Raw genomic sequence first — 23,150 nt, 5'->3', positions numbered from 1 at the left:
TGAGTTATTGAAAAATCAGCTTGGCATGGTCAGTGACCTAGCTTTGTTACGATGAGCAGAACTGATGATTACAATTGTAGTGTTTCTACCTCGTGAGCCTTCTCAAGGATGGGGTGAAACGTCTGTTCATGCTTCAGCCAATCAGGGGAACTCGGTCGTTACTGCTTGGGTGTCCATCGGACGATTGAATAAGTTCCTGCTCAAAGTGAGTTACAAACGTCAAGAGTTGAAACAAAATCTGATCTGCTGGTAGAGCGAGATGATCGATGAATACTCTGAGGGTACTTTAGTGACCATCAAGCCTCAAGAGCAACTGGAAGCTGAGAACGACGGTCTGATCCGGATCCACGACGCAACTTTCAACTGGGGTATTCCGACTGATAAGGATGGTGCCATCGATTACAAACTCGAAATCTCAGACCTCACATTCGTCAAGGGCAAGATCAATCTCATTGCTGGCCCGACCGGCTGTGGTAAGAGTTCTCTTCTCAAGGTGAGTAGCTCGATTGGTGTCTATAAGGACGGGGACGTTAGCAGACAGATTTCATAGGCCCTTGTCGGCGAACTTCATTTCGAGCGAAAACAGGGCTCCTTCTTCCATCTACCAAGAGACGGAGGTGTAAGCTATGCCGCTCAGGAGAGTTGGTGTATGTCTGAGTCCGTCCGAGATAACATTCTCTTTGGCGAGCCATATGAGGAAGACCGATACAAGAAGGTTATTAGCGCTTGCGGTCTGGAGCCAGATCTGAAATTGTTCGACGACGGAGATCAGACTGAAGTTGGAGAAAAAGGTATTACCCTCAGTGGTGGTCAGAAGGCGAGAATCACGTTGGCTAGAGCAGTCTATGTCAAGACTGATATCGTGCTTCTTGATGGTGAGTGCATAAGCTGGTGAAAGTAGCTTACCAACGCAGACATCTTTTCCGCGCTGGATACGCTCACCTCGAGGTGGATTATTGACAACCTTCTTGCGGGAGAACTAATGAAGGGCCGAACTGTTCTCCTTGTCGTCAGTGACGTCTTGAGCTACATTGAAGTTTTTTGCGCTGACAGTAGTGGTAGACCCATCATATCCATCTCGCAGCCCCTGTTGCGGACTTCATCGTGGTTCTCAACGAGAACGGAAGCATCAGAAGCTCGGGCCCGGTCGAGGAAGGTGTAATGTCCAGCAAAGAGCTCCAGGACATTGACAAGGAGGATAAGAAGGAAATTCAGGAGGCTGAAACGGAAGAGGCAAAACCAGAGGAGAAGAAGCCTATCGCCAAGCTTGTCCAAGCAGAGGAGAAGGCTGAAGGGCGAATCTCTCGGCAGGCGATGATTACATTCTTCAAGTAAGTGTTTCTGTTCGATGTGCCTGACAAGATTTCACCATGCTGACATCTTGAAAAGAACTTTTGGCGGCCCGATCTTCTGGTTCACTTACTTCGGTCTCCTTCTAGGCAGTCAGGCTTTGGTCTCATTCGAAAACTACTGGCTTGGAATTTGGGCACGAGCGTACGACCAGGCGGACGATCCACGAAAGGTGTCGGCTGTCTATTACCTTGGCCTCTACTTCGCTTTGGTCTTGATCGGTATCATCACTCTTGGTGCTTCGAACGTTCTTTTCTATCTCGGCGCCGTGAAAGCTTCCAGGGAGGTTCACAAACGATTAGTGAACCGCGTCTTCGGAGCGTATATGCGTTTCCTGGACTCCACCCCTGTTGGAAGAATCATCAGTCGATTCACCAAAGTGAGTACTTGCTGTCCCATAATGATCATGAATATATACGATGGTGTTGCTGACTGGACTTGCAGGACATCAAAACCATCGACTCCAACTTCACGGAGGTGAGCCTGGGAGAGTTCAGATAAAGCAAAGCCGTTATTTACCCGTATTCCTTTCAGACCTTCGCAGGAGTTGCTGAGATCACTATTGGCCTCATCCTAAAACTTGTCGTGGTCGTGGTGCTTGTCCCGTTCTTCTCCATCCCTGCTATCGTGAGTCCGCGCTTGTGTGGTGCCTGAGCCGTTTGCTTATCATCCACAGCTTATCGGTGTGCTTGGAGGTTTCCTTGGAGAACTGTACATTCACGGTCAGCTCAGCGTCAAGGTAGGTCCCCCTTGCGGCTCGCAATGTCTCGTCGATTAACGTTTCCTGGAATGCAGAGAGAAATGTCGAATGCGAAGAGTCCCTTGTTCTCTCATTTCTCAGCGGCATTCAACGGTATCGTGTCAATTAGAGCATATGGAGCGCAACAGTGAGTGGCGCTGAACATGAATCACACAGACAGTGCTTAGCATATTCGGAATGACAGGAAAGTTCGCATTGAGGCTCAGAGACGTGCCGACAAGTATACTAGGTCTGCTACTGCAGTGAGTATCTCTGGTATCGTTCTGAGTCGGATTTGCTGACATACAAGTAGTTGTGAGCTCTTTATGGCCATTTCCAGGTCATCAACGGAACTAATCCGTTCGCTTCAGCTACAACCTCAACCGATGGATCACTGTTCGGATTGATATGCTAGGTGGACTTTTTGCCTCAGCGCTTGCTGCCTTCCTAGTATATGGCCCACGCCTCGATGCTTCCACTTCTGGTTTCGCCCTCTCTCAAGCTATCGTCTTCTCATCGTATATACTGGTATGTGTGTTCTCGCATTCAATATTCGTATCTAACTTGTTTTGCGTAGTGGTGGGTGAGAATGGTCAACGAGATGGAAGTCCAAGGCAACTCTGTCGAGGTGAGTCAATTTTTTTCTTGACGCTCTAATCGCCAGCTGAATGCCTCTAGCGTATCAACGACTACCTCATCATTGACCAAGAGCCCGAAGACGTAGAAAGCAAGAAACCTCCTGCCGCTTGGCCCACTTCGGGCGCAATCGTTCTTGAGAAGCTTTCTGCCAAGTACTCTCACGACGGACCGAGAGTTCTCAATGATCTTGAAGTGACGATCGCGAGTGGAGAGAAAGTCGGCATCGTTGGCCGAACCGGTAGTGGTAAATCGACCCTCGCATTGGCTCTCCTCAGGATGATTCCTACTACTGGTCGAGTGTTGATTGACGGTGTAAGCACTGGGGACATCAACTTGCACGATTTGAGGTCGAACGTAACTATCATCCCGCAAGATCCGGTGAGTGACTACTTAACGCGAGTTGACCCGGACTAACGCCTCGTTGCCTAGGTTCTTCTCTCTGGCAGTCTTCGATTCAATCTTGATCCATTCGGAGAGCACGACGATGCTGAGCTCAACGACGCTCTGCAAGCTTCTGGTTTGGGTCAGACTCGTCAACCGCAGAATGAAGGAGGTGCTGTCACTCCTCAGCGTCTGTCGCTTGACACGCAGATCGCTGCAGGGGGAGGTAACCTCTCTCAAGGTCAGAGACAGCTTGTCGCTCTTGCTAGAGCCTTGGTGAGAGCCAGCAAAATCTTGATTCTTGATGAGGTAAAATTTTCTTCTTCTGATCGGCTCCAAACGACGCTGATCTGTTATGCACAACGTAGGCGACCGCTTCAGTCGACTTTGAAACCGATGCTCTGATCCAAAAGTCAATCCGATCACTCCCTTCCTCCTGCACCGTTCTTACCGTGGCCCATCGACTCTCTACAGTCATGGACTATGACAAAATCTTGGTGTTGGGAGCAGGACAGGTCTTGGAATTTGACTCTCCAGATGTGCTGAAAAAGAAGAAGGACAGTTACTTTGCGAAACTCGTCCAGGCCATGGAGGGATGATCAGTTGAGTCGGAATAGTCATAGATAATAGTTATATATCCTAGTAGCAGCGGAGTTGGAATGCTTGTCAGGATCGGGTTTGGTGATGCAATTCGCGGTGACCAGCGCCATCACTGCCCTGCTGCTCAAAGTTGCTTCCGAATATGCAGAGCAAGACGTCCTTGTGGGCGTTAGGGCTCGATTGTGCGAGACTCGGTACATAAAGTTCATGTGTGCCTCTTTAGGACTGTCTTAATCCCTCTTGTGCTGGTCTGACAAGATGAAGGTTATTATTGCAATGGCGCAGAGGTCAAATGACCCCATGATCTCTCAGATCCGGTTCTGATGACTGAGTACGCCGTTTTCTTGCCTGGGTCAGATAGCGTATCTCATTCGCACTCCATCACATCTCGTTGAACCCCCATGATAACGTACGTTCACTGCGATGGTGAATTCGAAGTGCTTGCGTGACGCCCGGGACCTTGCAGTCGAAGAGTATTCATACAAGAAAACACGCTAACAGGTGAAATCCTGGTACTGGTACCAATAGGCAGGGGAATGACGCTACTCTGAACAGTTGCCTGATTAGGTGGTTCGCACTGCTGCTCGCAGTGCTGGTCCCTGTTGTTGCATTAGAAAGGGTTTGGTCCCGGTAATTAGAGTGACCCATACAACTACGACTACGACCACTACAACTACTACTAACTGACTACTGGTGAGTTGATATTGATTTGTATTTGAAACGTGCCTTGTCTGAAGCGGTAGTCAGTCGTGGTGGTCCGTCTGGTGTTCTCATTCCCCGCCCACCATAGCATCCTTTCCATCTCCATCACCACCACCCAAGGCATTCATTGACCTCGACCTCTCAACCCTTGCTCGATACATCCTTCCCATCCTCTATGGTATTGACCACCTTTGCTGCATAACCCACACATATACACACGCACACAGACATACATACACGCTCCCATCGCAGAAAGGCCGAGAAAGGTGTGGCCCCGAGCTTCGTTACCAAATCTGGAAGGAACCCTGAACGCATCACCCACCACTAGTTAAGTCTTTCATTTCGCTCACAACCGACCATCACCCAGATCCTCTCGTGGAGCCGCATCAATCAAAGGAGCATCCATCCTTTCCATCATCTCCTGATCCACCTACCTGCTCGTCCGTTCGTCGATACCCAACTCAAGCCTGCTTCCGCTCTCTCGCCAAGCATAGACGATCTCTATCTCACGAGACAGACGGAAAGATCGCGCGGACATCTATTCCTCCTGTCATCCAGCAACGTTTTGCATCGTCCTGGTGGATCGTCACGAGTTTGCATTGGGTTTAGGGCACGATGAATCCTCACAAGATGGTGAGTGTTGGCGTCTATCGCCGTCTGCACTGGGATGGGTGTCGTCCGGTTGTGGAGAGGATACATGCGTCGAGGAAGATGGAGTAAGGACAAGCGCGTTGGTGCTATCTCACCTCACGTGGGAAAGGAAGCGAAACTGCCATCTCCCTTCCAGCCAGAGGAGAGGACCACACCGCGCCTTTGACAAACGATCGGGATGGAGCAACCTGTACGGAGGTATCGTCAACACCGTACCGGGGAATCCTTTGTTCTGCCTCGTGCATTACCCGATAAACCATTGATCCTCCTCCATATCGTTGAATCCTTATCGATCCACGACCTTTTTATCTCTGTCCACATCGAACCAGGCTGACCTAACCATGCTTTCACCTGTCCTTCAGAATAAGGTCGATATCTCGGTACGTAGATCCTCCCACATATCCACGTCAACAATGCTGACGAGATGTCAATGCGTCTCGTAGCAAATGAGCGAACAGGACCAGAAGGCGTTCAAGATGTATGGCAAAGTCCCCGGCAAGAACCTCTTGACCAAGATGCAGAAGGTCAGTCTGGAACCTCACTCTGTGAAGCCTGAGGTGTATGGGGTACTGATAGCTGACGAGAGATCGTGTGCACAGGACCGAAAGTATTTCGATTCGGGAGATTATATGATGTCGAAAGCCGGCGTTCCTACCGCTTCACCATCCGGTACAGCCCATCCCACTCCCGAAGCGTAAGTGCAACATCACTTCATGTCTTTTTCTCTTCAATCTTACTGATGACCACGTTGCAGTGTCCCTCACGCCTCCCCACCTGCTGGCCAACCCGCAGGAATCCTTTCCTCTTCACCTACCGGTAACGGCTTCGGCGACGGCCACTCACCCACTTCGGAGAAACCCTCCACACCTGGAGTTGGAGTTGGTATCAGTCCTGCGGCGACTAGTGAAGCTATCGAGATGCCGGCTCATCACGGACATCAACGTCGAGGCAGTGAGAGGTACGTTACTGTGATCTTTTGCTCACCGCTCCCACTCTCTCGTATCTTATCTCGACCGAATGTAACCCCACCGTCTCCGTCAAGGTGTCGCTCCATAACAAGCCCAAGACCGGCACTGATGTAATGCGTTCTCACAGTAGCCAGAACCCTCGCATCTCACCACCAGGCACCCTCCGCGAGGGCGGTAATCCAAGTTCTTTCCCTATTCAACACCCTCACGCTGGCGGATTCGGTTCGTCTCCTGTCAAAGCAAGCAGCCTGGCGAAGAGACTGGACGAGGAGATGGAGTCCTGAGAGGGCTGTTTGGTCAGGGGGAGGAGCGGCGGACATAATGATGCTCGATGACGATGGTGATAATATTGAAAAGAGCTGCGACGAGCGACGAATTCGCACGGTCGGTGACATAGCGGTGGTCTTTACTTCTGAACCAGTCATGTTGGGCGATGGTTTTCTCTTTCTCCATTTCACACGCTTTTGGGTTTGGGAGATATCGGAGAGATCTCGCGAATGGTATCAAGGAAGGGTGGATGGAGTGGAGGGTTTGTTTCTACAAACATCAGCGTTCGGGATACCTAAGTAGCCAGTCAGGAGTGGGGACGTCAATATTTCCTTTTTCCTTTTCATGCTTGTTCCCAGATTTAACAGATAAAATGTACTTCTAGCATGCGACTTTCATATATTTTTATCCAATGTCTTCGCCTGCGATGAGAACCCCTCGTAAAGCAAAGACGTGGTTTCCACTACCATGGTATAATACAAAATCTGCGACTCCGCCTGTTCAACGGATCATATATCACTCTATCCGATTACCCGTTCAGTCGAGTGTTTTGGGGGACGAAGAAGGACAAGGCGCGATAGGAAGGGATGGAGCGCCGCCTTGTCCCACAAGATGGGGAGAGTGGATTACCACCAGTCACCCTGGTCTCGCATGGCGTCGGCAACCTTGATGAAACCTGAGGACGACAAGATATCAGCAAAGGTGCATGTAGTATTTGTAGGACGTCGAGACCGACTCACCCGCAATGTTAGCCCCGGCGACCAGAGAGGGGACAGCACCGCCCTCGGCGTACTGCTTTCCAGTGTCCCAACAGGTCTTGTAACAGGTGACCATGATGTCCTTGAGCTTGGCGTCGACCTCGGCAGGGGTCCACTTGAGCTACAAATGGGAATCAAAGGTTAGGTCGTGAGAAGTTGTGATAAAGGGATGAAGAGCTACATACTCGTTGAGAGTTCTGGGCCATCTCGAGACCGGACACGGCAACACCACCACAGTTGGCAGCCTTACCGGGGGCGTAGAAGCAGATGCCCTCAGTCTGGGTGAGATCCTTGACTGCCTTTCGGGAGCTCTCGAAGATCTCGATAGCCTCAAGAGTACAACCCCTGTTGGAAAAAGGTACTGGATCAGCACGGTTTCGATGGCTTCATGATCAATCGAAATCACTCACATGTTGGAACCCTCGGCGACGTATCGGACACCAGCCTTGATGAGAGCCTTGGCCTCCTCGCCGTTGAGCTCGTTCTGGGAAGCAGAAGGAAGAGCGACGTCGGCCTTCTCAACAAGAGTCCAGGGTCGCTTGCCCTCGTGCCACTGGAACTTGCTTCCGGCGTCGAAGGCGGTCAAGCTCTTTCGGGCGAGCTTGATGGTGGCGATGTTGGAGATGTCGTCGGCCTTGAATCCTTCTTCGCCAGTAGCGATCAGGGCACCGTGGGAGTCGGAGAGGGAGAGGACGGTACCTCCCAACTCGAGGACCTTCAACGCTGCGTATTGAGCAACGTTACCAGCACCGGAAATGAGGACACGCTTGCCCTTCCAGTCGGTGTTGTCGAGGTCTCGAAGCATCTCGGTGACGTAGTAGATGAGACCGTAACTAAGATTCATTGTATCAGCACCAGCACCAGCCACCGTCATATTCCATCGATATGAAGATGCAAGCGCTCACCCAGTAGCCTCGGGTCGGATGAACGAACCACCCCAGTTGGCACCCTTGCCAGTGAGGATACCGGAGAACTCGTTTCGGTACTTCTTGTAAGCACCGAACATGAACCCGATCTCACGACCACCAGTACCGATGTCACCAGCGGGGACGTCGGTGTCGGCGCCTATCTCAAGAGTCAGTCACACGTGGCTGGGTCCGTGCGGCTTCGTGAATCCGGGTGACTCACCGATGTGGCGGGAGAGCTCCTGCATGAAGGCGTAGCACTGCGAGTGATTATTTCGATCAGCGATTGCGAGATGTCAGCGAACATGAATGGACTCACGAATTTTCGGATCTCACCATCCGACTTGCCCTTGGGGTCAAAGTCGGAACCACCCTTACCACCACCCATCATGAGACCGGTGAGAGCGTTCTTGAAGATCTGCTCGAAACCGAGGCTGTGGTCATGGTCAGCTCGCTTCTTGAGGGAATCAGAAAGAGGGGCGGGGCGGACTTACAACTTGAGGATGGAGAGGTTGACGGAGGGGTGAAGTCGGAGACCACCCTTGTAAGGACCAAGGGCCGAGTTAAACTGTGTGAGTACAGGATGGTCAGTCAGCACAGGACCGTATAACCGTGGTGGACGTGCGACGACACTCACCTGGACTCGGTAACCCCTGTTGACGGCGATAGAACCGTCGTCCCTCTCCCAGGTGACACGGAATTGGACGACCCGCTCGGGGATCTGGACCACCTCGAGAGCCTTTCGGTACTCTGGGTTCTTGGCGAGGAACTGGATGACAGGCGAGATTGGTTAGTTGGTAGAAGCTCAAGAAGGGGAATGAAGTTAACAGGACACTCACAGGCTCGAGAGTCTGAGTGATCTCGTCAACAGCCTAATGGACAGCGACAAGTCAGCTCTCCGATGGTCATGGACACCGGTAAAACAGGCGGCTTCGACCGTCGTGTGAGACCGTCGATGACGATGGAATGAGTTACGTACCTGTTGGAATTCAGCTTCGATGGGAAGATTGGACATGATGGTGATTTGTTTTCGTCTTTCTTGTTTCTCGCTGGAAAAGGTTCAAGGGACTGCAAAGTTGACTTTTGATGGTTCGTGGTATGTGAAAGAAGAAGAGGAAGAAGTAAGAAGGATAGACGAAGATGCATCTATTGATATATACCGCTCCGTAACCTGCTCCTCACTCCACCCACCCGCAGACATTTTCCCATCCCCGGACAACGGCATTCCATCCATTTTCCAATGGACCCGCTGAAACCAAACATAACCGCACACACTCCCGTTCTTTCCAACTGACTACAGTCTGACCTCGTATTAGGAATGGAAATATATCCCAAATCTCAGAGAATTGATCGAGCAAATCGTGTTCGACCGAGATTCCCGAATCTTTTGATCCCTTGTCAACCAGTCAGAAGTCGGATCGAGTCAGAGAGAAGAGGGCCAAGAAGCGAACTCTGTCGAAAGATAAGGGATGGACCGTTCTCATTGGACGAAGCACAAAAACAGATAAGGGAGGGGCAGAAATCATTCGGCCGGGACAAAAATTCAGGATCCCTGATCGGCCAGGGAGATATTCCATATAATGTTGCAAAATCCTGTCGTAGACATGGCGAGATCGTCTAGTGGTTAGGACACTTGGTTTTGATGAGATCTTCGCATTTCAGTCAATGCCGCCATGGAACTGTTCCAAGGAACCAGGGTTCGAACCCCTGTCACGCCTTCCTTTTTTGCGTTTTGTCATCTGTCATCACAAATGATTGCTGTTCTAGGTCATCGCATGTTCACAGTGACTTGACACTGATTGCCCCAAAGCCACGTCACATACCGCGTGCCGTGGTCTGCGGTCTGCGGTCTGCGGTCTGCGGTCTGCGGTCTGCGGTCTGCGGTCTGCGGTCTGTCGCTCGCTACCTCAACCTCTCACTTATGGCGCTCTTTCCCCTCCTTCGCTCTTCCGCTCTCTCACTCTATCAGTTCTATTAGATCATTGTTTTTCGCTTCACACAATGTGGCGTACCGGACCTCGACAACTGCAGAACAAGGACAGAGCCTCGTCCAACACCCGATGTCAAAAGTGTCTCAAACTAGGCCATCATACCTACCAATGTACCTCTGCGCGACCCTACGTCCCCAGACCGTCGAGGACGAAGCAGCTCGCGCAAGGATTGGGAGGGAGGGATAAGCCGTCGGTGGAGGTCCCCGAAGAGTTCAAGGTCGGGAGTGGGGCAGGTGGGAGGGGGATCGCGGACAAGATATTGAAGGCGAAGGAGGAAGAGAGGAGGAAGGAACAGATGAAGAGTACGAATGGAGGGAAGGGGAAGGGCAAAGGAGGTCGAAAGCGGGCGTGAGTGATCAATCTACCTTCTACAAGTCTGGAGCTTCAAAGACATATACTGACGATATCATGTTGGATGAACTTTAGCTCATCATCAAGTCCTTCTAGCTCTGGATCAAGCTCCGACTCCGACTCCGACTCTGATTCCGATTCCGCATCGAGTTCGAACTCAACCTCATCCCGCTCACCACCTCCACGACGACGTCGTCACCGATCAGCCTCGTCATCATCGTTGTCCGCGTCAGATTCCTCGTCATCTCGTCGATCCGCTTCTCCACCACCCCGAAAACGAAGATACTCGTCAGAATCAGAGTCTGACCCCAGGGCGCCTCCTCGTAAACCTCGACAGAGGTCGTCTTCATCGTCTCGTTCACCGTCGAAAAGCGTATCTCCTCCTCCGCGACGGAACAACAGGTCGAAATCAAGTGAGAGCAGATAAAGTGAAACGTCGGGATTTGATGACGAGATTGATCACGATTTGAAAGACTACAGGTTGTGGGAGAACCATGAACGACTGTCCACATCGAAGTGTGTTAAGCAGGCAGGCTGGATAAGCTTAATGGATCATTCCAAGCAAAGTTGGCGCAAGGCAGACGATTGCGGAGATCGACTTCAGCCGGTGGCTAGAAGATCAATGCACAATACTCTTGCGATCATTATGCATGTAGTCTATACAACAACAATTCCTGTTTCTGACTAGATCTATAAATCATTCATGCCTTCTAAGACAGTACCTGTACTAGTCTTCGCGACTTTCTCTGAATCAGCTTCCACTACCGCGTCCTCTTCTACGTGTTTCTCAGCTGTCCCGATCCCCAACTCTTCCTGCACCTCAGCATCTGCCGTTTCATTCGGCTCCGCCGCTTCCGCTATCAATTCTGCCACTTCTCCAGGTAGAGGTGGTAGAACCTCTTCGTAAAACTTTCTCAGAGCTTCTCTATCACCACAGAAATCCTCCATCTCCTTCCTTAGAGCTCTTGCTTCTTCCACCCTGTTGCCCACTCCTCTTCTCGTAGGCGCTGAGACAATCAATCGATTGTCTGACCATAAGAAACCCTTCTCGCCGCCCACACATTGTACCAGAACCAATCCGGTTTTGTGGCAGAATTGGGAATAATCGAATTTCGACTTTCGGTAGCTATACACCACCTCGATGTTGTCGGGATATCGATCAGCCGCTTCTACGTCCAGTACGAAGCCGAACTTCTTGGTCAGAATGCAATACTCGAAATAGTTTTCGGCTTGACCGGTACCGTGGGCGACGGCCACCAGTCGCAGGTGAAGGTCAGGGATCACTGGCGGTGGGAGAGCGAGGCGGATCGGAATCGCACAGCGATATGCACATTTCAGCGGCATGTCAGCAAGTTGTTCGACAGGCGTCTCGACGAAACGTAAGCCGTAACGTTCTGCTTGGGCGGAGAGCTTCTGCCGAAGCTCATCCAGAAGCGCAGCAGTAACACCCAGCCAGTTCAACTCAAAGTGGAACCTAGATATGATAGATCAGTCCCGAGCTCTGGTCAAGGCGCACACACTCACGCATTTCTCGCATTATGTACCACATCTGCATGCAAGATCGCCACTTCCGCCCTGTCACTCTTCCGACTCTGATCCAAGTCCAACACCCTTGTCTGACTCATCTTGATCCTCCTCTTCTTTTTTCCTTTCCCTTCCTTCGGATCCTCATATATCTTCGCCAAGAGGGCTTTGGCATCATTGGCACTAACAGTCGGTCCGCCTTGGCTGTTCAGCGGGCTGACAGAGGAAAATGCATTACTGGAAGAGACATTGGACGATGTCGAAGAAGCTGCTGGGATCTGGCCGGTGCCGGTCGAGTCAGACTGCGCGGGCCCGTTTGACGAGGGTGGATGACCATTTTCGGTTGCCAGAGTGGCCACACCGTTTGTTGCCAATTTCGAACCACTTCCAAACCAAGACTTGTTGTTACGCTTATTCGGTTGCGCTTGGTCATAAGGCTCTCGAAGTCGATAATAGAGATGCCAGTAATCGAGGAAACCGTGAGAACCGGTAACGTGCTCGATCAGTCCCTTCTCGAGTAACGATTTCGCCCACTGATCGGCCTTCTCTCGGGTCGTCACATCTTCGAACGTGTTCTGCAACCATTCGCAGAACTGCGCTCCGGTAAACGATGAAACGTGTTGTCTCGCTGCGCAAAACCTCGTCAGGTATCTCCGTGTCGAATGGCTTCCAACACTCACCCTCCCACCATCTTGTCCTTATTACCAGACCATTCCCAGTTTGACACATCATTTCCGCCAGCGCGGCCAGAGTCATCCCTTCAAGAGTCTTTCCGACACCTTCTGTCTTCTCCTTGCCGTTGATCTGCCTTTCGAGATCCATCATCAGTTCTTCATCTAAAACACATGTCGAAGGATCGAATGTGGTAGTGACGATTCGAAGAGGTGCTTGCTGACTCGAGCTACCGCTAACAGGTTGCAATTGAGAGTCCGATTTTTTCAGAAGAAATCGGTTGAGGGTTTCGATGACCTTCTGCGCTCCAAGCCAGAGCAGGTCGACCGACTCAAGATGTTCGTTCTTCGGCATCATTCCGGGAAAAGAGACCGGTTCTTTCCCGGAAGGAATGAGGACAAATCTCGTTCTCCAGTATCGAAGAGGATCAAGTGTCTTCCTGTCTCCATTGATAAGATGATCCAGGTGATTATAATTGACTTTCATTGTTACATCCTGAATGTGATCCATATTCTCAGCACATGAAGCTGTCGCAGATGTTTCGAGCTACTCACAGGGTAATTGAAGGTCGCCTTCCCAGGCTGATATCCTCTCATACCGGCTGGCCAGACCAAGCATCGATAACGGACCGATTCAGTGGAATGAGATATCTTTCTTGTCATCCAATGCACGATGATCTCCTGCTTCGTTGGGTGAAACAGCAGTCGATGTATGTGATTTGCCCAAGAGAGCCAGATGGCACCCTGACCATTCTTGAGGACTTCGGATGCACCTCCTGACACTAGCTCAACACCGATGTCGGCGTCTTTCTCAAGATGGATTGGCATTGGTCTGGCTTGGCCGGGCTCGGTAAGCTCGTGGGGTAGAACGATCACCTGAAAGTTCTCTACATGACACAGTGAGGAACCATCACCATCTGGATCAGGTAAGCCGCCACTCACGAGACAGCCTCTGAGAAACCATTTCCCTCATCATAGCCAACGATAGATTCGTCTCTGCGGCATCACCCCTGATCAAGAAAGCCCCATCTTCAAGATAGCATTGCACAGTGTATGTCCCCGTCGTATACAGCTCGTCACTTTGTTTCTGTGTTGGCAAGAAGTCCGTCGTCAGAGGAAGACAAGCAGGCGCGAGTAGACTTGGCCATTGGACAATATGCTGTTGCGTTTGTCCTGGTAACACGAAGCGCCATCTTCTTCCTCCCGCGTCACGGATCCTATCGATCGTCTCTGCCGAAGGTTTACAGGGATTAACCGTGAAATGACGGGACGACTGCATGAAGGCATTATTACGATTCCGCCACGACGAATCGTCATGCGATCGAGACAAGCCCTGAGTCTTCGAGTTGTTTCGGAATGACCGCGAGATGGGATCCTCTTCTGCATGTTGTACAGGCTTATGGCGCGACATCTGCGCCGTAGCAATAGGTAACGGCTGGGTGACCTGAGATTGTCCCTTATCTTTGGATGGAGAGGGTGTGCTAGGAGTAACAATGGCCTCGAGGTTGGGCAATTTCATTGGGAGAGTACCAAGAGATGGCGACGGAGAGTTCGATCGATTGCCCACTATAGTCACGACATCTGTCCGGGCTACAGTCTCTATGGCTGGTGTGGCAAAACTCGGTTGAGATCGCGTTGCGAGAGATCCAAATAACCAGCTAGCACCGAATCGACTCGCGAACGAACTCTTGCTGGTCTGATTTTTGAGTTTCTTCACTGGTGTTAACCGTGGTGTCGACGCCCCAGAGCCTCCGTCAAGCGAAACGATTGAGGCATGCGAGGGTGACGCTGCACGCGCAATGTTTGGAGGCGATCCAGGATGCTTTCCGAGAGTGGGCGATAAATCACCGGCACAGGGAGATGCAGATCGAGTCACTGCTTTGGGGGAAGAAGTATGCCTGCTTCCAGGAACAAACGGGGACGCATCGCGAGCAGAGGCAATGGCATTGACGGTCTGCGGCCTCATTGTTGGCGACATGGCGCGCCCTCCTCTGTTCAGACTCAACGACGATGGAGCAGGCGAGGCACCCCGGACAGAAGTCTTGATGCCTAATTGGTCGGAGTGTTCCGGTTCCGCCGTTGCTTTGATGGGCGATAGCCTCGTGCCGGAACCGATACTTCTTATTTTTGATATAGAGTTCGATCTTTCCTCCTTCACTTTTTCGGCCAAAAGTCTCGCCGATTGGTAGCTTGCAGGAATACTTGCCGGGGCCGAATCAGGTTGAGGGGAGCCGGACTTGTTCACTGGATCGGTGACAGCACCAAAGGTATCTTGGTCAAAACTGTCTCGTATGTCCTTTCGGTCTTCGACAGTCAAGGGCCGACGAGGCATTGGCGTGTCCTCGACATCGAGTAGGGGGACGATGACTGTCGTCAGGTTGTGGTCGAGAATCCCGAGCATCTGAATCTCGTACATCTTACACCGCGCTACGAAACGGTCTTCTCTGAATGGTTTGTCGTGCGTTACTGCGTAGAAAGAACAGCTTATCCATGAGGGCAGTGCTTGATGAGGTAACAATCAGCACTTCTTCGGGGCTGCTTCATTGTGTACTCACAGTAACAGTCGGCCAACTCTGTATCTTTGATATGTGACATATGGGCGTCAAAGTATAGCAAGTCCGGCGTAATAGGTTTGGCTTTCGATCCCGATGGGTTCAATTCGCTCACAGGGCCTGTCGGACGATGTGATACATAACTGAACAAGGGAACGCTGTGCAGGGGCATTTTTGTGAGGCAGACGAAATCTACAGCCATCCCATGATCAACCATTCGTTCCGTCGTCAGTCGAAGCAGATTCTTGTCGACGGCGAAGTGCCCAGTTCCAGGCGTTACAACACTGATTGATAATCCCGTACGAGACAAATCTCGATCTACGTAGTGCTCGTCGAAGGGGTTTAAAGCAAGGTTGATTGCCTCTAATGCATTGCCCTCGTAAGCCTAGAGGTCCGTCAGCTTGCTTCTGGAACCACCGCGTTGATGGTCAGTACTCACAAAACTCCACCTGCCGACTATCTTGACTTCCTCGCCGTCTTCGCCTCTGCGACTCAGATGACCTAAGTGATAATCCAGGAGGATCTCTTGTTCGCTTTTCTCCAGCTGCTTCTTGATCTCCGGCAAAGCCTGCGTCCAATCATTCCTCCTCTCTAAGTCTATGGCAACCTTGAAGAAGTCCTTGCACCACCGTCCTGCATAATCCTGCATCAACACTTCGGTCAAATCGTGTTGGCGAAGATATGCGACCTCATCGTCATCGTAATATATCCGGGCGAAGAATATGATGGTAACGACGTGAGATGTGCCTTTATCTGCCCAACGGGCAAATAGCTCAGGGAGGTAGCCTTGGGTAGTGTCAATATCACTCCCCTTCGGGACGTAGAATCCGACTCACCATGTACGACCTTTTCGATATACCTCTCTCCGTCTTCGTCGAACTCCCATGTTTCCTGACACAGCTGAATGAAAAGGTAGACTTGTGCGCTTTTACTTCTAAAGATGGTCTTGGTTTTTGGGGTCGCTATTCCACTCGCATATTTCCGATTTTTATCTTCTTTCCCGTTCTTCCCCTTCTCACTCCGTACGATATAGTTGACTTCAGCTCGGACAGCACCACCGGCAAGAGATACTTTCTCGCCCACATGCAGGGTCATCCCTTCGAGAGACATCCCCAGACGCCACATGTCCGCTCGACCGAGGTATTGAGAGAAGTAGAACTCCACGTAATCGGTATGTGCAGATTCAGGCTCTTGTATCTGGCCCGTACATATTAGCCAAGGATATCTGTGCAATGCTGTCACTACTCACCTTCCTGACTTCCACCTCCAATCTGTGTTGAAACCCAAATGCGGTCGCAACTGAATCTGGCACTTGGATTTGGTGCACATTCGCGCTAGGTACGTCCTCTCCCAGCTTGAACACATACCCATCTCTGCCCTTCCCTGGCTTGATATCCTTCAAGGCAGGGCTCCTGTGTGATTTCTTCTTCGTAGCTCCATCGAGATACTGCACACGATCGACATCCTGGCTCTGTCTCCGCATATGAGTCTGTCGGATTTCGAGGTAGTCGCCCGGTTTTGCGCCCCAAGGTAGAGCAGCGTAGTTGATGATGACTTGGGATGAAGCGGCAGTGGAAGAAGTTGAAGCGGAAGGAAGTGGAGACGGTTGAGCAGGATTGTGGGCGTGATTGGGCTTGTAGGTGTATAGCAATAAGGGCACAGTCTCTCGTTTGAGACCGGATAGATCTAAGAATCCCCCACCGCTGACACCAGCATCAATGCTGCCGCGTGTCGGGACTGCTGGCGCCGATGGCATGGTCGTCATGACGCTTTGAGGTGGACTGGGCCACGACGATACCCTGTTATGCCCCGTGACAGCGGTCTTCAGCTTTGGTCTTCTAGGGCTACCACCGCTCAGGTTAGCGAGAGCTTCAGCAGCAGCAGAAGTGGTCGTATTGGTGGTGATACGGAAGGAGGATGCGGATACGTCTATGGAGGGTGGCCCAGGTTGATTGTTTCCTGGTGGAGGTGGACCTGTTGCGACAATTGTTGATGACCGTGTCCGGGACTGAATCGGACGAGGAGAGGAGTTGCGTGCTGTGTGAAAGGCTTAAGATCTGATGCAACCTGCATAGAATCTGGAAGCTCGAGCAAACTCACTGGTAGGCATGTTGCGATAGCAGTCTTCGCCTACGAGCGGATCTCCCGAGCTATTTGTTGTTGCAGTTTTCCCACGCCAAGGAAAGATGATTGTTGGGTTTGTCAGCTAGTAGCAGGAGCTTACTCAGCCCTAGATCGGCTCTCCTCGGTCCATGTTGGTAAGACCGGATACCTTGGCAAGCGCTATGCTTGTATGACTTGGGACATTATCTTTGTGTGGACAACGCGCATTGTATCAATCTCATCATCATTTATTGAATGCATACTGCCAATGGACTGCACGGTGGGAGATGCTAAAGTGGGGTGACAAGATAAAATAAACGTGCCATAATCAATGACCATGCATGGACGATGATTCGTTTCGCAAGAGAGGGAGGGAGAGTGAATGGATGCATGTGGATATGATGCATGTGAAGGAATGAACCATAATCATAACTATCACGAACACGCAGAACACGCAGAACACGCAGAACACTCCCGTTCGAACCCTCTGATTCTTCTCCAGCTCATCGACCTTCAGTCATGGCATCAACACCACGGCGTTGATCATTCTTGACGAGCGGAAGACAGACAAACCCATCCTCGGACTCTCACTCGAAATCATCAATGTCCCGCGTTCCCTCGGCAGCACAACCCTTCGGTGCCAATGCTGTCGCTTCGACCTCGACAGCGCATTTAGGGTCCACGGGAGTTAGACATCGTCAGCATGACAAGGAGGTGACCGATAGTCACAGTGTTCCCTCGCTGAGACGTCTCGATGTCCCCTCTGCTGAAGGATCATTTCGACGTAAGCGGAGAGGGAGAAATGGACGTTCGGGCTCGAAAAGTAGAGGTTTGAGATGGAGGAAGGGTTTGGTCTCAGAAGCATTTAGACAGTTTGGGGAGCATTGCGCTAGGAATCAGGTAGGTGGTCGTGATGGGACACCACATTGCCCAGGTCACTGACATATGTACACACACACGGCAGATCCGTACGCTACTGATCGACTGTCTGGTCATGACGAATCTCTTCTATCCATCACTTGCACTCTACCTTCAGAAACGATTTCCTCCTCTTCGCCCTCCTTCACAGCCAACGCACAACAGTCATCGCACACCATTTTATGGACAGACAGGTCACTCTCGAAGGTACCAAAAGGAACATCCTCTTTCGTTGCTGAGCACGCCCATTCTGGACAGCTTCTTCCCCTATCCCCCACCGTTGCTACCCCGCTTGACCTGGGCGGGTTGGTGGGGAAGGGACACAGGACAATTGGACGAGGAAGGATGGACGGTCACAAGAGTCCCTCTAGACGAAAAGTATGAGGAGTCGCATCCAGGGCTTGAAGAAGATGAGGAAATTCAAATTATGCGAATCGCTTGGGCCGACGTGGAGGATGTTCTGGATCGAGATGTCGAGGCGGGTGAACGAGCGTGGGACGAAAGGGATCATGTCCTTCTACGGCTAGTCAGCGAGATGGCAGAAGATTGGGAACAACAGTACCCTTCGAGTAGGCAACGATGTGTAAGACGGCTGGAAGCCACGTCGGCAGCGTCCAACGTCTCCCCAACAGGTCCTTGCTATATCCTTTCGCCGACGAATACAACGCAGGATGCAGTGTCTCTCGTCCCTCTACCGAGCATGTCCCTCCCCGATCGGAATAGTCTACTGTTCTCAGACCAGATCAACACAGCATCGTTCGCCAACGCTGGCAACATATATCACAGCTTCGCATTCCTCTTTCGGATCCCTCGAAACACCACTACCGACTTTGAGAATGCATGGCAGAACCGTCTCGCCGATGTTGCTAGGACTGTGAAAGGCGAAGCCTTTGGCGAGGCTCGTGGTCCGAGAACTGGTACTGATGATCAGACGGGAAGATGGATTGTTTCCGTGAGTCCATAAGACAGGGGGTTCATGTTGATCAGATTTCTAGTTCGCGTCTGCCCACTCACCAGACCGAGGAACGACCCTGTCAGACTCGACAACCGAAACTCATGCTGCCGACTTGATCACCTCTTCTCCGCCGAAAGTCGTGCTATTTCTTTATGGCGTCCTCTTCGTCACTCTCATCGCTCAGTTGTCCAATGCGTCCAAGGTGCATTCCCGATTCGGTCTAGCCTTTACTGGCGTCGTGCAGTTGTGTTGCTCTTCCGTCATGTCGTTCAGCGTCCTAGCATTACTGGGATGGAACGGATGGGGAGCATCGCAATCGGAAAGCAGTCTGCCGACTTACGTACTACCATTCGTCATTGTGGTGGTTGGTGCGGAGAACATGTCAACTTTGGTGAGCTACTGTTGCGAGTGTGGGTGGGGGTCCATCTAAGCTGATTTGGCTCGCAGACCAAGGCAATCTTCTCCATCCCCTTCACTCATTCTGTGCCCGCTCGAATCGGTCTAGGTCTCAGCAAGGTCGGATCCACCATTGCTCTCACTTCTTTGACTGACCTCATCGTCCTTGGAGTCGTGTGGCTATGCTTTAATCTGCAGCCAGTAAGGGAATTTTGCCTCTTTGCGGCGGTTGTTATCATCACAGATTGGTTCATGCTGCACACTTTTTTCCTGACGGTATGTCTGACGAGCTCGGACTTTTCACATGCGCTAATTGGAGTGAGAAGGTCCTGTCTATCGATGCCCAAAGGCTAGAACTCGCCGACGTTCTCGCGTCCAACAAAGTAGGACCGACGTCGCCGACATCACAAGAGGCGGAGACCGAGACGAGCAGCGATGGGAAAAATGGATTCAGCTGGAGAAATGTGTTACGGGCGCGGACGACGAAGAGCGGTAGTCTCATACTCGTAAGTGGGTCATGAACATGCTGTTACTTGGGCACTAAACGTATCTACCGCACCATAGTTGCTTATGACAGTAGGACTACTATACTGGCTCACCGAGAGGCATCGAAGTCCTGCCAATAGTACCGCTGTCCTCTACGGTTACACTCCTTCTTCTTCGCCCACTTCAGCTGCTAGCCTGCCCTCGAGTTCGTCTTCGCCGTTTTCCACAACTGCGTCGGTCCTCGCGCTGCTGACACCTGCCGAGCGACTTTGGCGAGCGATCAACCCGCAAGGCTGGCCTTTCTCTCGAATCATCGTGCCCGCCGCATCAATCATAGTGCTCCCCAAACAAGGTCATCCAATGCTACCCGCCGACATCCGCAAGCTGTCTCTTTCCACCAGACGCTTACTACTTCCTCGTTTGAAGCCGCTCTTCTACCTCTTCAAGGTCGTCGTGCTTCCACAAGCACTTACTGCAGGGCTCCTCTACACCTTGCTACTGTTCTTATTGAAAGATGCAGACTTGCTTGATGCTCAGCGGGATCGCTTAGGTCGAGGAGATGACCGACACAGTGACGATACGGATGAAGGGTCAGCGATTGACAAAAGCGGAGCGAATAGCTTGGCCAGCAGTCTGAAGGCACACATGCTGCCGTGCAGTCACGAATCGGATATCGATATCATCGCTCCAAATTCAGATGGGCAGATGATGGTCTCCGTGGGTGTAAATAATAGCCTCTGTCTCTGGCGATTTCAAGATCGTCAAAATGGGTGTGGAACACGTGAACCCCTTCAGGCGTCTGTCTTAGCTCCCGACGATCCGGTCATGGGAGCAGCTGTCAGCAGCGATAATCGGCACGTGGCGGTATGTACCAGTGCAGGACATGTTCAGGTGTGGGAGGTACCCCCGGATGGACCGGTAGTCGCGCAACCCCTACGTAAGGTCGCGCAGATCTCGACCGCTCGAGTTATTGGCCTAGCATTCGATGATACCGACGGGGCAGTTCACGACCCCTTCACTGCAGCGACTGTGCCAGTCGATTATCCTCGACAAGATCCCGTAATACTGGTCGCTTTCTCCAGTGGCTCGGTCGTCGCGGTGACAGACCAGAGGGGATCAGCAACTGTAATCCCGCCGCAAAATATAGGCGGCGGATCACCATGTCGAGTGTTTTTCATGCGGGCAGAGAAGACGCTGAGTATTGTCATAGCCGGACAGCATGACTTGGACATATGGCGGAAGATGGATACTGTATGGAGCTCTACGCATATCGCTTCCGGCTTATCGACGGACGACCGGATAACATCGGTTTCCGACGCAGTTACCAACTTGCCCGGTTTGGTAGCTTTGGGTCACCGTTCTGGCTGTATCGATATCTATGACGAGCCCCACGGATTGGTCGTCAGTATCGGACAAAGCGTCTCGCTCGAAGGGATCAGAAAGGTGGGAATCGTCAAGCCGCCATATGTCCGATGCTCCGGTTGTGGTCAACAGACCTCCGACGGATACCTTGTCGTTTCTTCGACTCCTAGCCAGGTGTTCGTCGATCGAATCGCCCCTCGGTCGCCTATTGGTTCGTTGTTCTGTCGTTGTACAAGACGAGGTTCCTCCATGGATGACCCTGCGATAGTGACAGCTGTCCCGTACACGCCTCGCAAGGGATCATTATCGGGCAATGGCAAGAAGAAGGCCTTGGTGGTACCTCCGTCCTTGGCGCGAAAGAGATATTCCCCCGGGACTTCGCCAAAACGATCACCATCGCTTTTGGCTCCTATCTCAAATGGCGAGTTCCCCTTGTCCTCCCATGGAGGAGCAAGACGACTCAGCAACCTACACCGAGATGACGAGTCGAACTTCGGTGCCGGTAACGGTATCAACGTCAATGGCGGAAGTAGCAACAACAGTACTCTGAAAGGTCGACCTGCGAGTCCAATGGGCACTTCATTTCCGTCAAGCGACTCTAGCGGCTCGGCCACATCACCCGGCGCTGAAATGGACGTGACCCCCTTAGGGGCCATATCGTCACCTGATGGAGGAGGTTGGGAGCTTCTGACAAAGGAGAATATCCTTTTCGGTATACGGCGAGCCAGCGATGGTATCGACGATGGTCAGTGGCAATGCTGGATGATCGATCTGACCTGTCCATCCAACGGAACGACTTTGGTGGTGCAAACGATTGATATGGTCGGACTGATTTCCAAAACCTATCTTGGCGTAGGAACAAGGGTCGGCACTGCCTCGGGCGGAGGGGACGGAATATCGATGCGTGATCGTAGGACAGAACGACTACATAGCCTCAATGGTCGAGCTGTTTTCCCCGAACGAGTCGGATCTTTCTCTGTGGCAACCTACGATGCTTTGGGGTATGTCGGGATCCGAGAGATGGTCAAGATGGGTGGGAATGGTTCAGGACCGACAAGTGTGATAGCTGGATTTGGCAACCGATTAGGCTTGTTCACGTTCGACCTTTCTCCGCAAAGAGAAAGGACAATCAAAGCGAGATCAAGCTTCGAGCATTCTCATGGACAGCAAATGGGGTTATTGGGACTAGGAGGCACACCAACTCCCAGACGATCGGGTTTTCCATTGACACCACCTCCACCACCCAGTACGCGAAAGATGGAGATGATGGACCTAGGTATGAGTGGAGTCACACCAGGCAATGGGACTGGGACAGGACATGATGGTGTTGGGAAGAAGAACGAATGAGCTGGATGGATTGAAACGTGCAAAGTGGTTTAGGGTTTTTTGGTCAATCAAGGTAACTGTATTATTACATATCGTGTATCGTCCGATAAGTGGAACATGAATGGTAAACACCCCCTTTACTCGAGCTCTTCACCCATGCTCCTTAACTGGAATGTGATTCTTGCCTTTAGCTTAGTTCCAGCAGTCCAATCCAGATGATGATAAAGGTCACTACTACACGATATTCCACGTCACACCTTGGTTTGTCTGGACAGAGCGCAATGTACGAACTGGGAGAACGGCTTGAGTGGCGAAAACTTTATTCGCCGTGCGTTCTTGGGTTGGGTGAAGATATGACGTAGTATTGTCACCGCCGCAGTCCGCACCGAAAACCAAAACAGGGAAGGGATGCGAGCGTACGGTGTAAGTCAAGTATAAGTGATATATATATATAAACATGTCGTTTCACTCGTCTGATATCATCCTTCCCATCCCTTCATCACTAGCCACTGCTACACTCTTATCAACCTTTGATATACCTCCAGATCCCAATCC

General features: G+C 51.5%; 6 protein-coding genes across 6 annotated transcripts; 4 read left to right on the top strand and 2 right to left on the bottom strand.

Moving 5' to 3' along the window:
- Positions 1-25: 25 nt before the first annotated feature.
- Positions 26-3,708, top strand: IAR55_002385 (uncharacterized protein; the record flags this gene model as incomplete). Its single annotated transcript, XM_066945499.1, has 19 exons — positions 26-28; positions 81-92; positions 146-205; positions 254-493; positions 551-875; positions 978-1,009; positions 1,063-1,331; positions 1,390-1,729; positions 1,795-1,827; positions 1,885-1,977; positions 2,027-2,089; positions 2,146-2,237; positions 2,295-2,352; positions 2,461-2,485; positions 2,541-2,617; positions 2,667-2,717; positions 2,768-3,106; positions 3,158-3,418; positions 3,478-3,708. The coding sequence occupies 19 exons, from the start codon at positions 26-28 to the stop codon at positions 3,706-3,708; spliced, it is 2,604 nt and encodes an 867-aa protein (XP_066804188.1).
- A 1,318-nt stretch (positions 3,709-5,026) lies between these two features.
- On the top strand, positions 5,027-6,314 carry IAR55_002384 (uncharacterized protein; the record flags this gene model as incomplete). Its single annotated transcript, XM_066945498.1, has 6 exons — positions 5,027-5,044; positions 5,392-5,442; positions 5,506-5,586; positions 5,662-5,756; positions 5,817-6,020; positions 6,158-6,314. The coding sequence occupies 6 exons, from the start codon at positions 5,027-5,029 to the stop codon at positions 6,312-6,314; spliced, it is 606 nt and encodes a 201-aa protein (XP_066804187.1).
- Positions 6,315-6,923: 609 nt separating this feature from the next.
- IAR55_002383 (uncharacterized protein) lies at positions 6,924-8,975 on the bottom strand (the record flags this gene model as incomplete). Its single annotated transcript, XM_066945497.1, has 11 exons — positions 6,924-6,973; positions 7,038-7,176; positions 7,241-7,400; positions 7,466-7,888; positions 7,961-8,120; positions 8,184-8,220; positions 8,280-8,394; positions 8,455-8,528; positions 8,598-8,729; positions 8,800-8,832; positions 8,940-8,975. The coding sequence occupies 11 exons, from the start codon at positions 8,973-8,975 to the stop codon at positions 6,924-6,926; spliced, it is 1,359 nt and encodes a 452-aa protein (XP_066804186.1).
- A 986-nt stretch (positions 8,976-9,961) lies between these two features.
- IAR55_002382 (uncharacterized protein) lies at positions 9,962-10,729 on the top strand (the record flags this gene model as incomplete). The annotated part of the gene is made up of 2 exons (XM_066945496.1): positions 9,962-10,299; positions 10,378-10,729. 2 exons carry the CDS (start codon positions 9,962-9,964, stop codon positions 10,727-10,729), a joined length of 690 nt encoding a protein of 229 aa, XP_066804185.1.
- Positions 10,730-10,992: 263 nt separating this feature from the next.
- On the bottom strand, positions 10,993-17,159 carry IAR55_002381 (uncharacterized protein; the record flags this gene model as incomplete). Its single annotated transcript, XM_066945495.1, has 10 exons — positions 10,993-11,776; positions 11,827-12,454; positions 12,507-12,993; positions 13,053-13,384; positions 13,440-14,999; positions 15,053-15,434; positions 15,489-15,835; positions 15,886-16,246; positions 16,299-17,086; positions 17,150-17,159. 10 exons carry the CDS (start codon positions 17,157-17,159, stop codon positions 10,993-10,995), a joined length of 5,679 nt encoding a protein of 1,892 aa, XP_066804184.1.
- Positions 17,160-17,755: 596 nt separating this feature from the next.
- IAR55_002380 (uncharacterized protein) lies at positions 17,756-22,616 on the top strand (the record flags this gene model as incomplete). The annotated part of the gene is made up of 6 exons (XM_066945494.1): positions 17,756-18,052; positions 18,117-19,022; positions 19,066-19,416; positions 19,473-19,697; positions 19,748-19,927; positions 19,986-22,616. 6 exons carry the CDS (start codon positions 17,756-17,758, stop codon positions 22,614-22,616), a joined length of 4,590 nt encoding a protein of 1,529 aa, XP_066804183.1.
- Positions 22,617-23,150: the final 534 nt, after the last annotated feature.

This window comes from Kwoniella newhampshirensis, chromosome 4 (genome assembly GCF_039105145.1).
Source record: "Kwoniella newhampshirensis strain CBS 13917 chromosome 4, whole genome shotgun sequence".
Classification (NCBI taxonomy): domain Eukaryota; kingdom Fungi; phylum Basidiomycota; class Tremellomycetes; order Tremellales; family Cryptococcaceae; genus Kwoniella; species Kwoniella newhampshirensis.
Note: the sequence above shows the minus strand (reverse complement) of the source record. Positions and strands in the feature narration are given on the sequence as shown.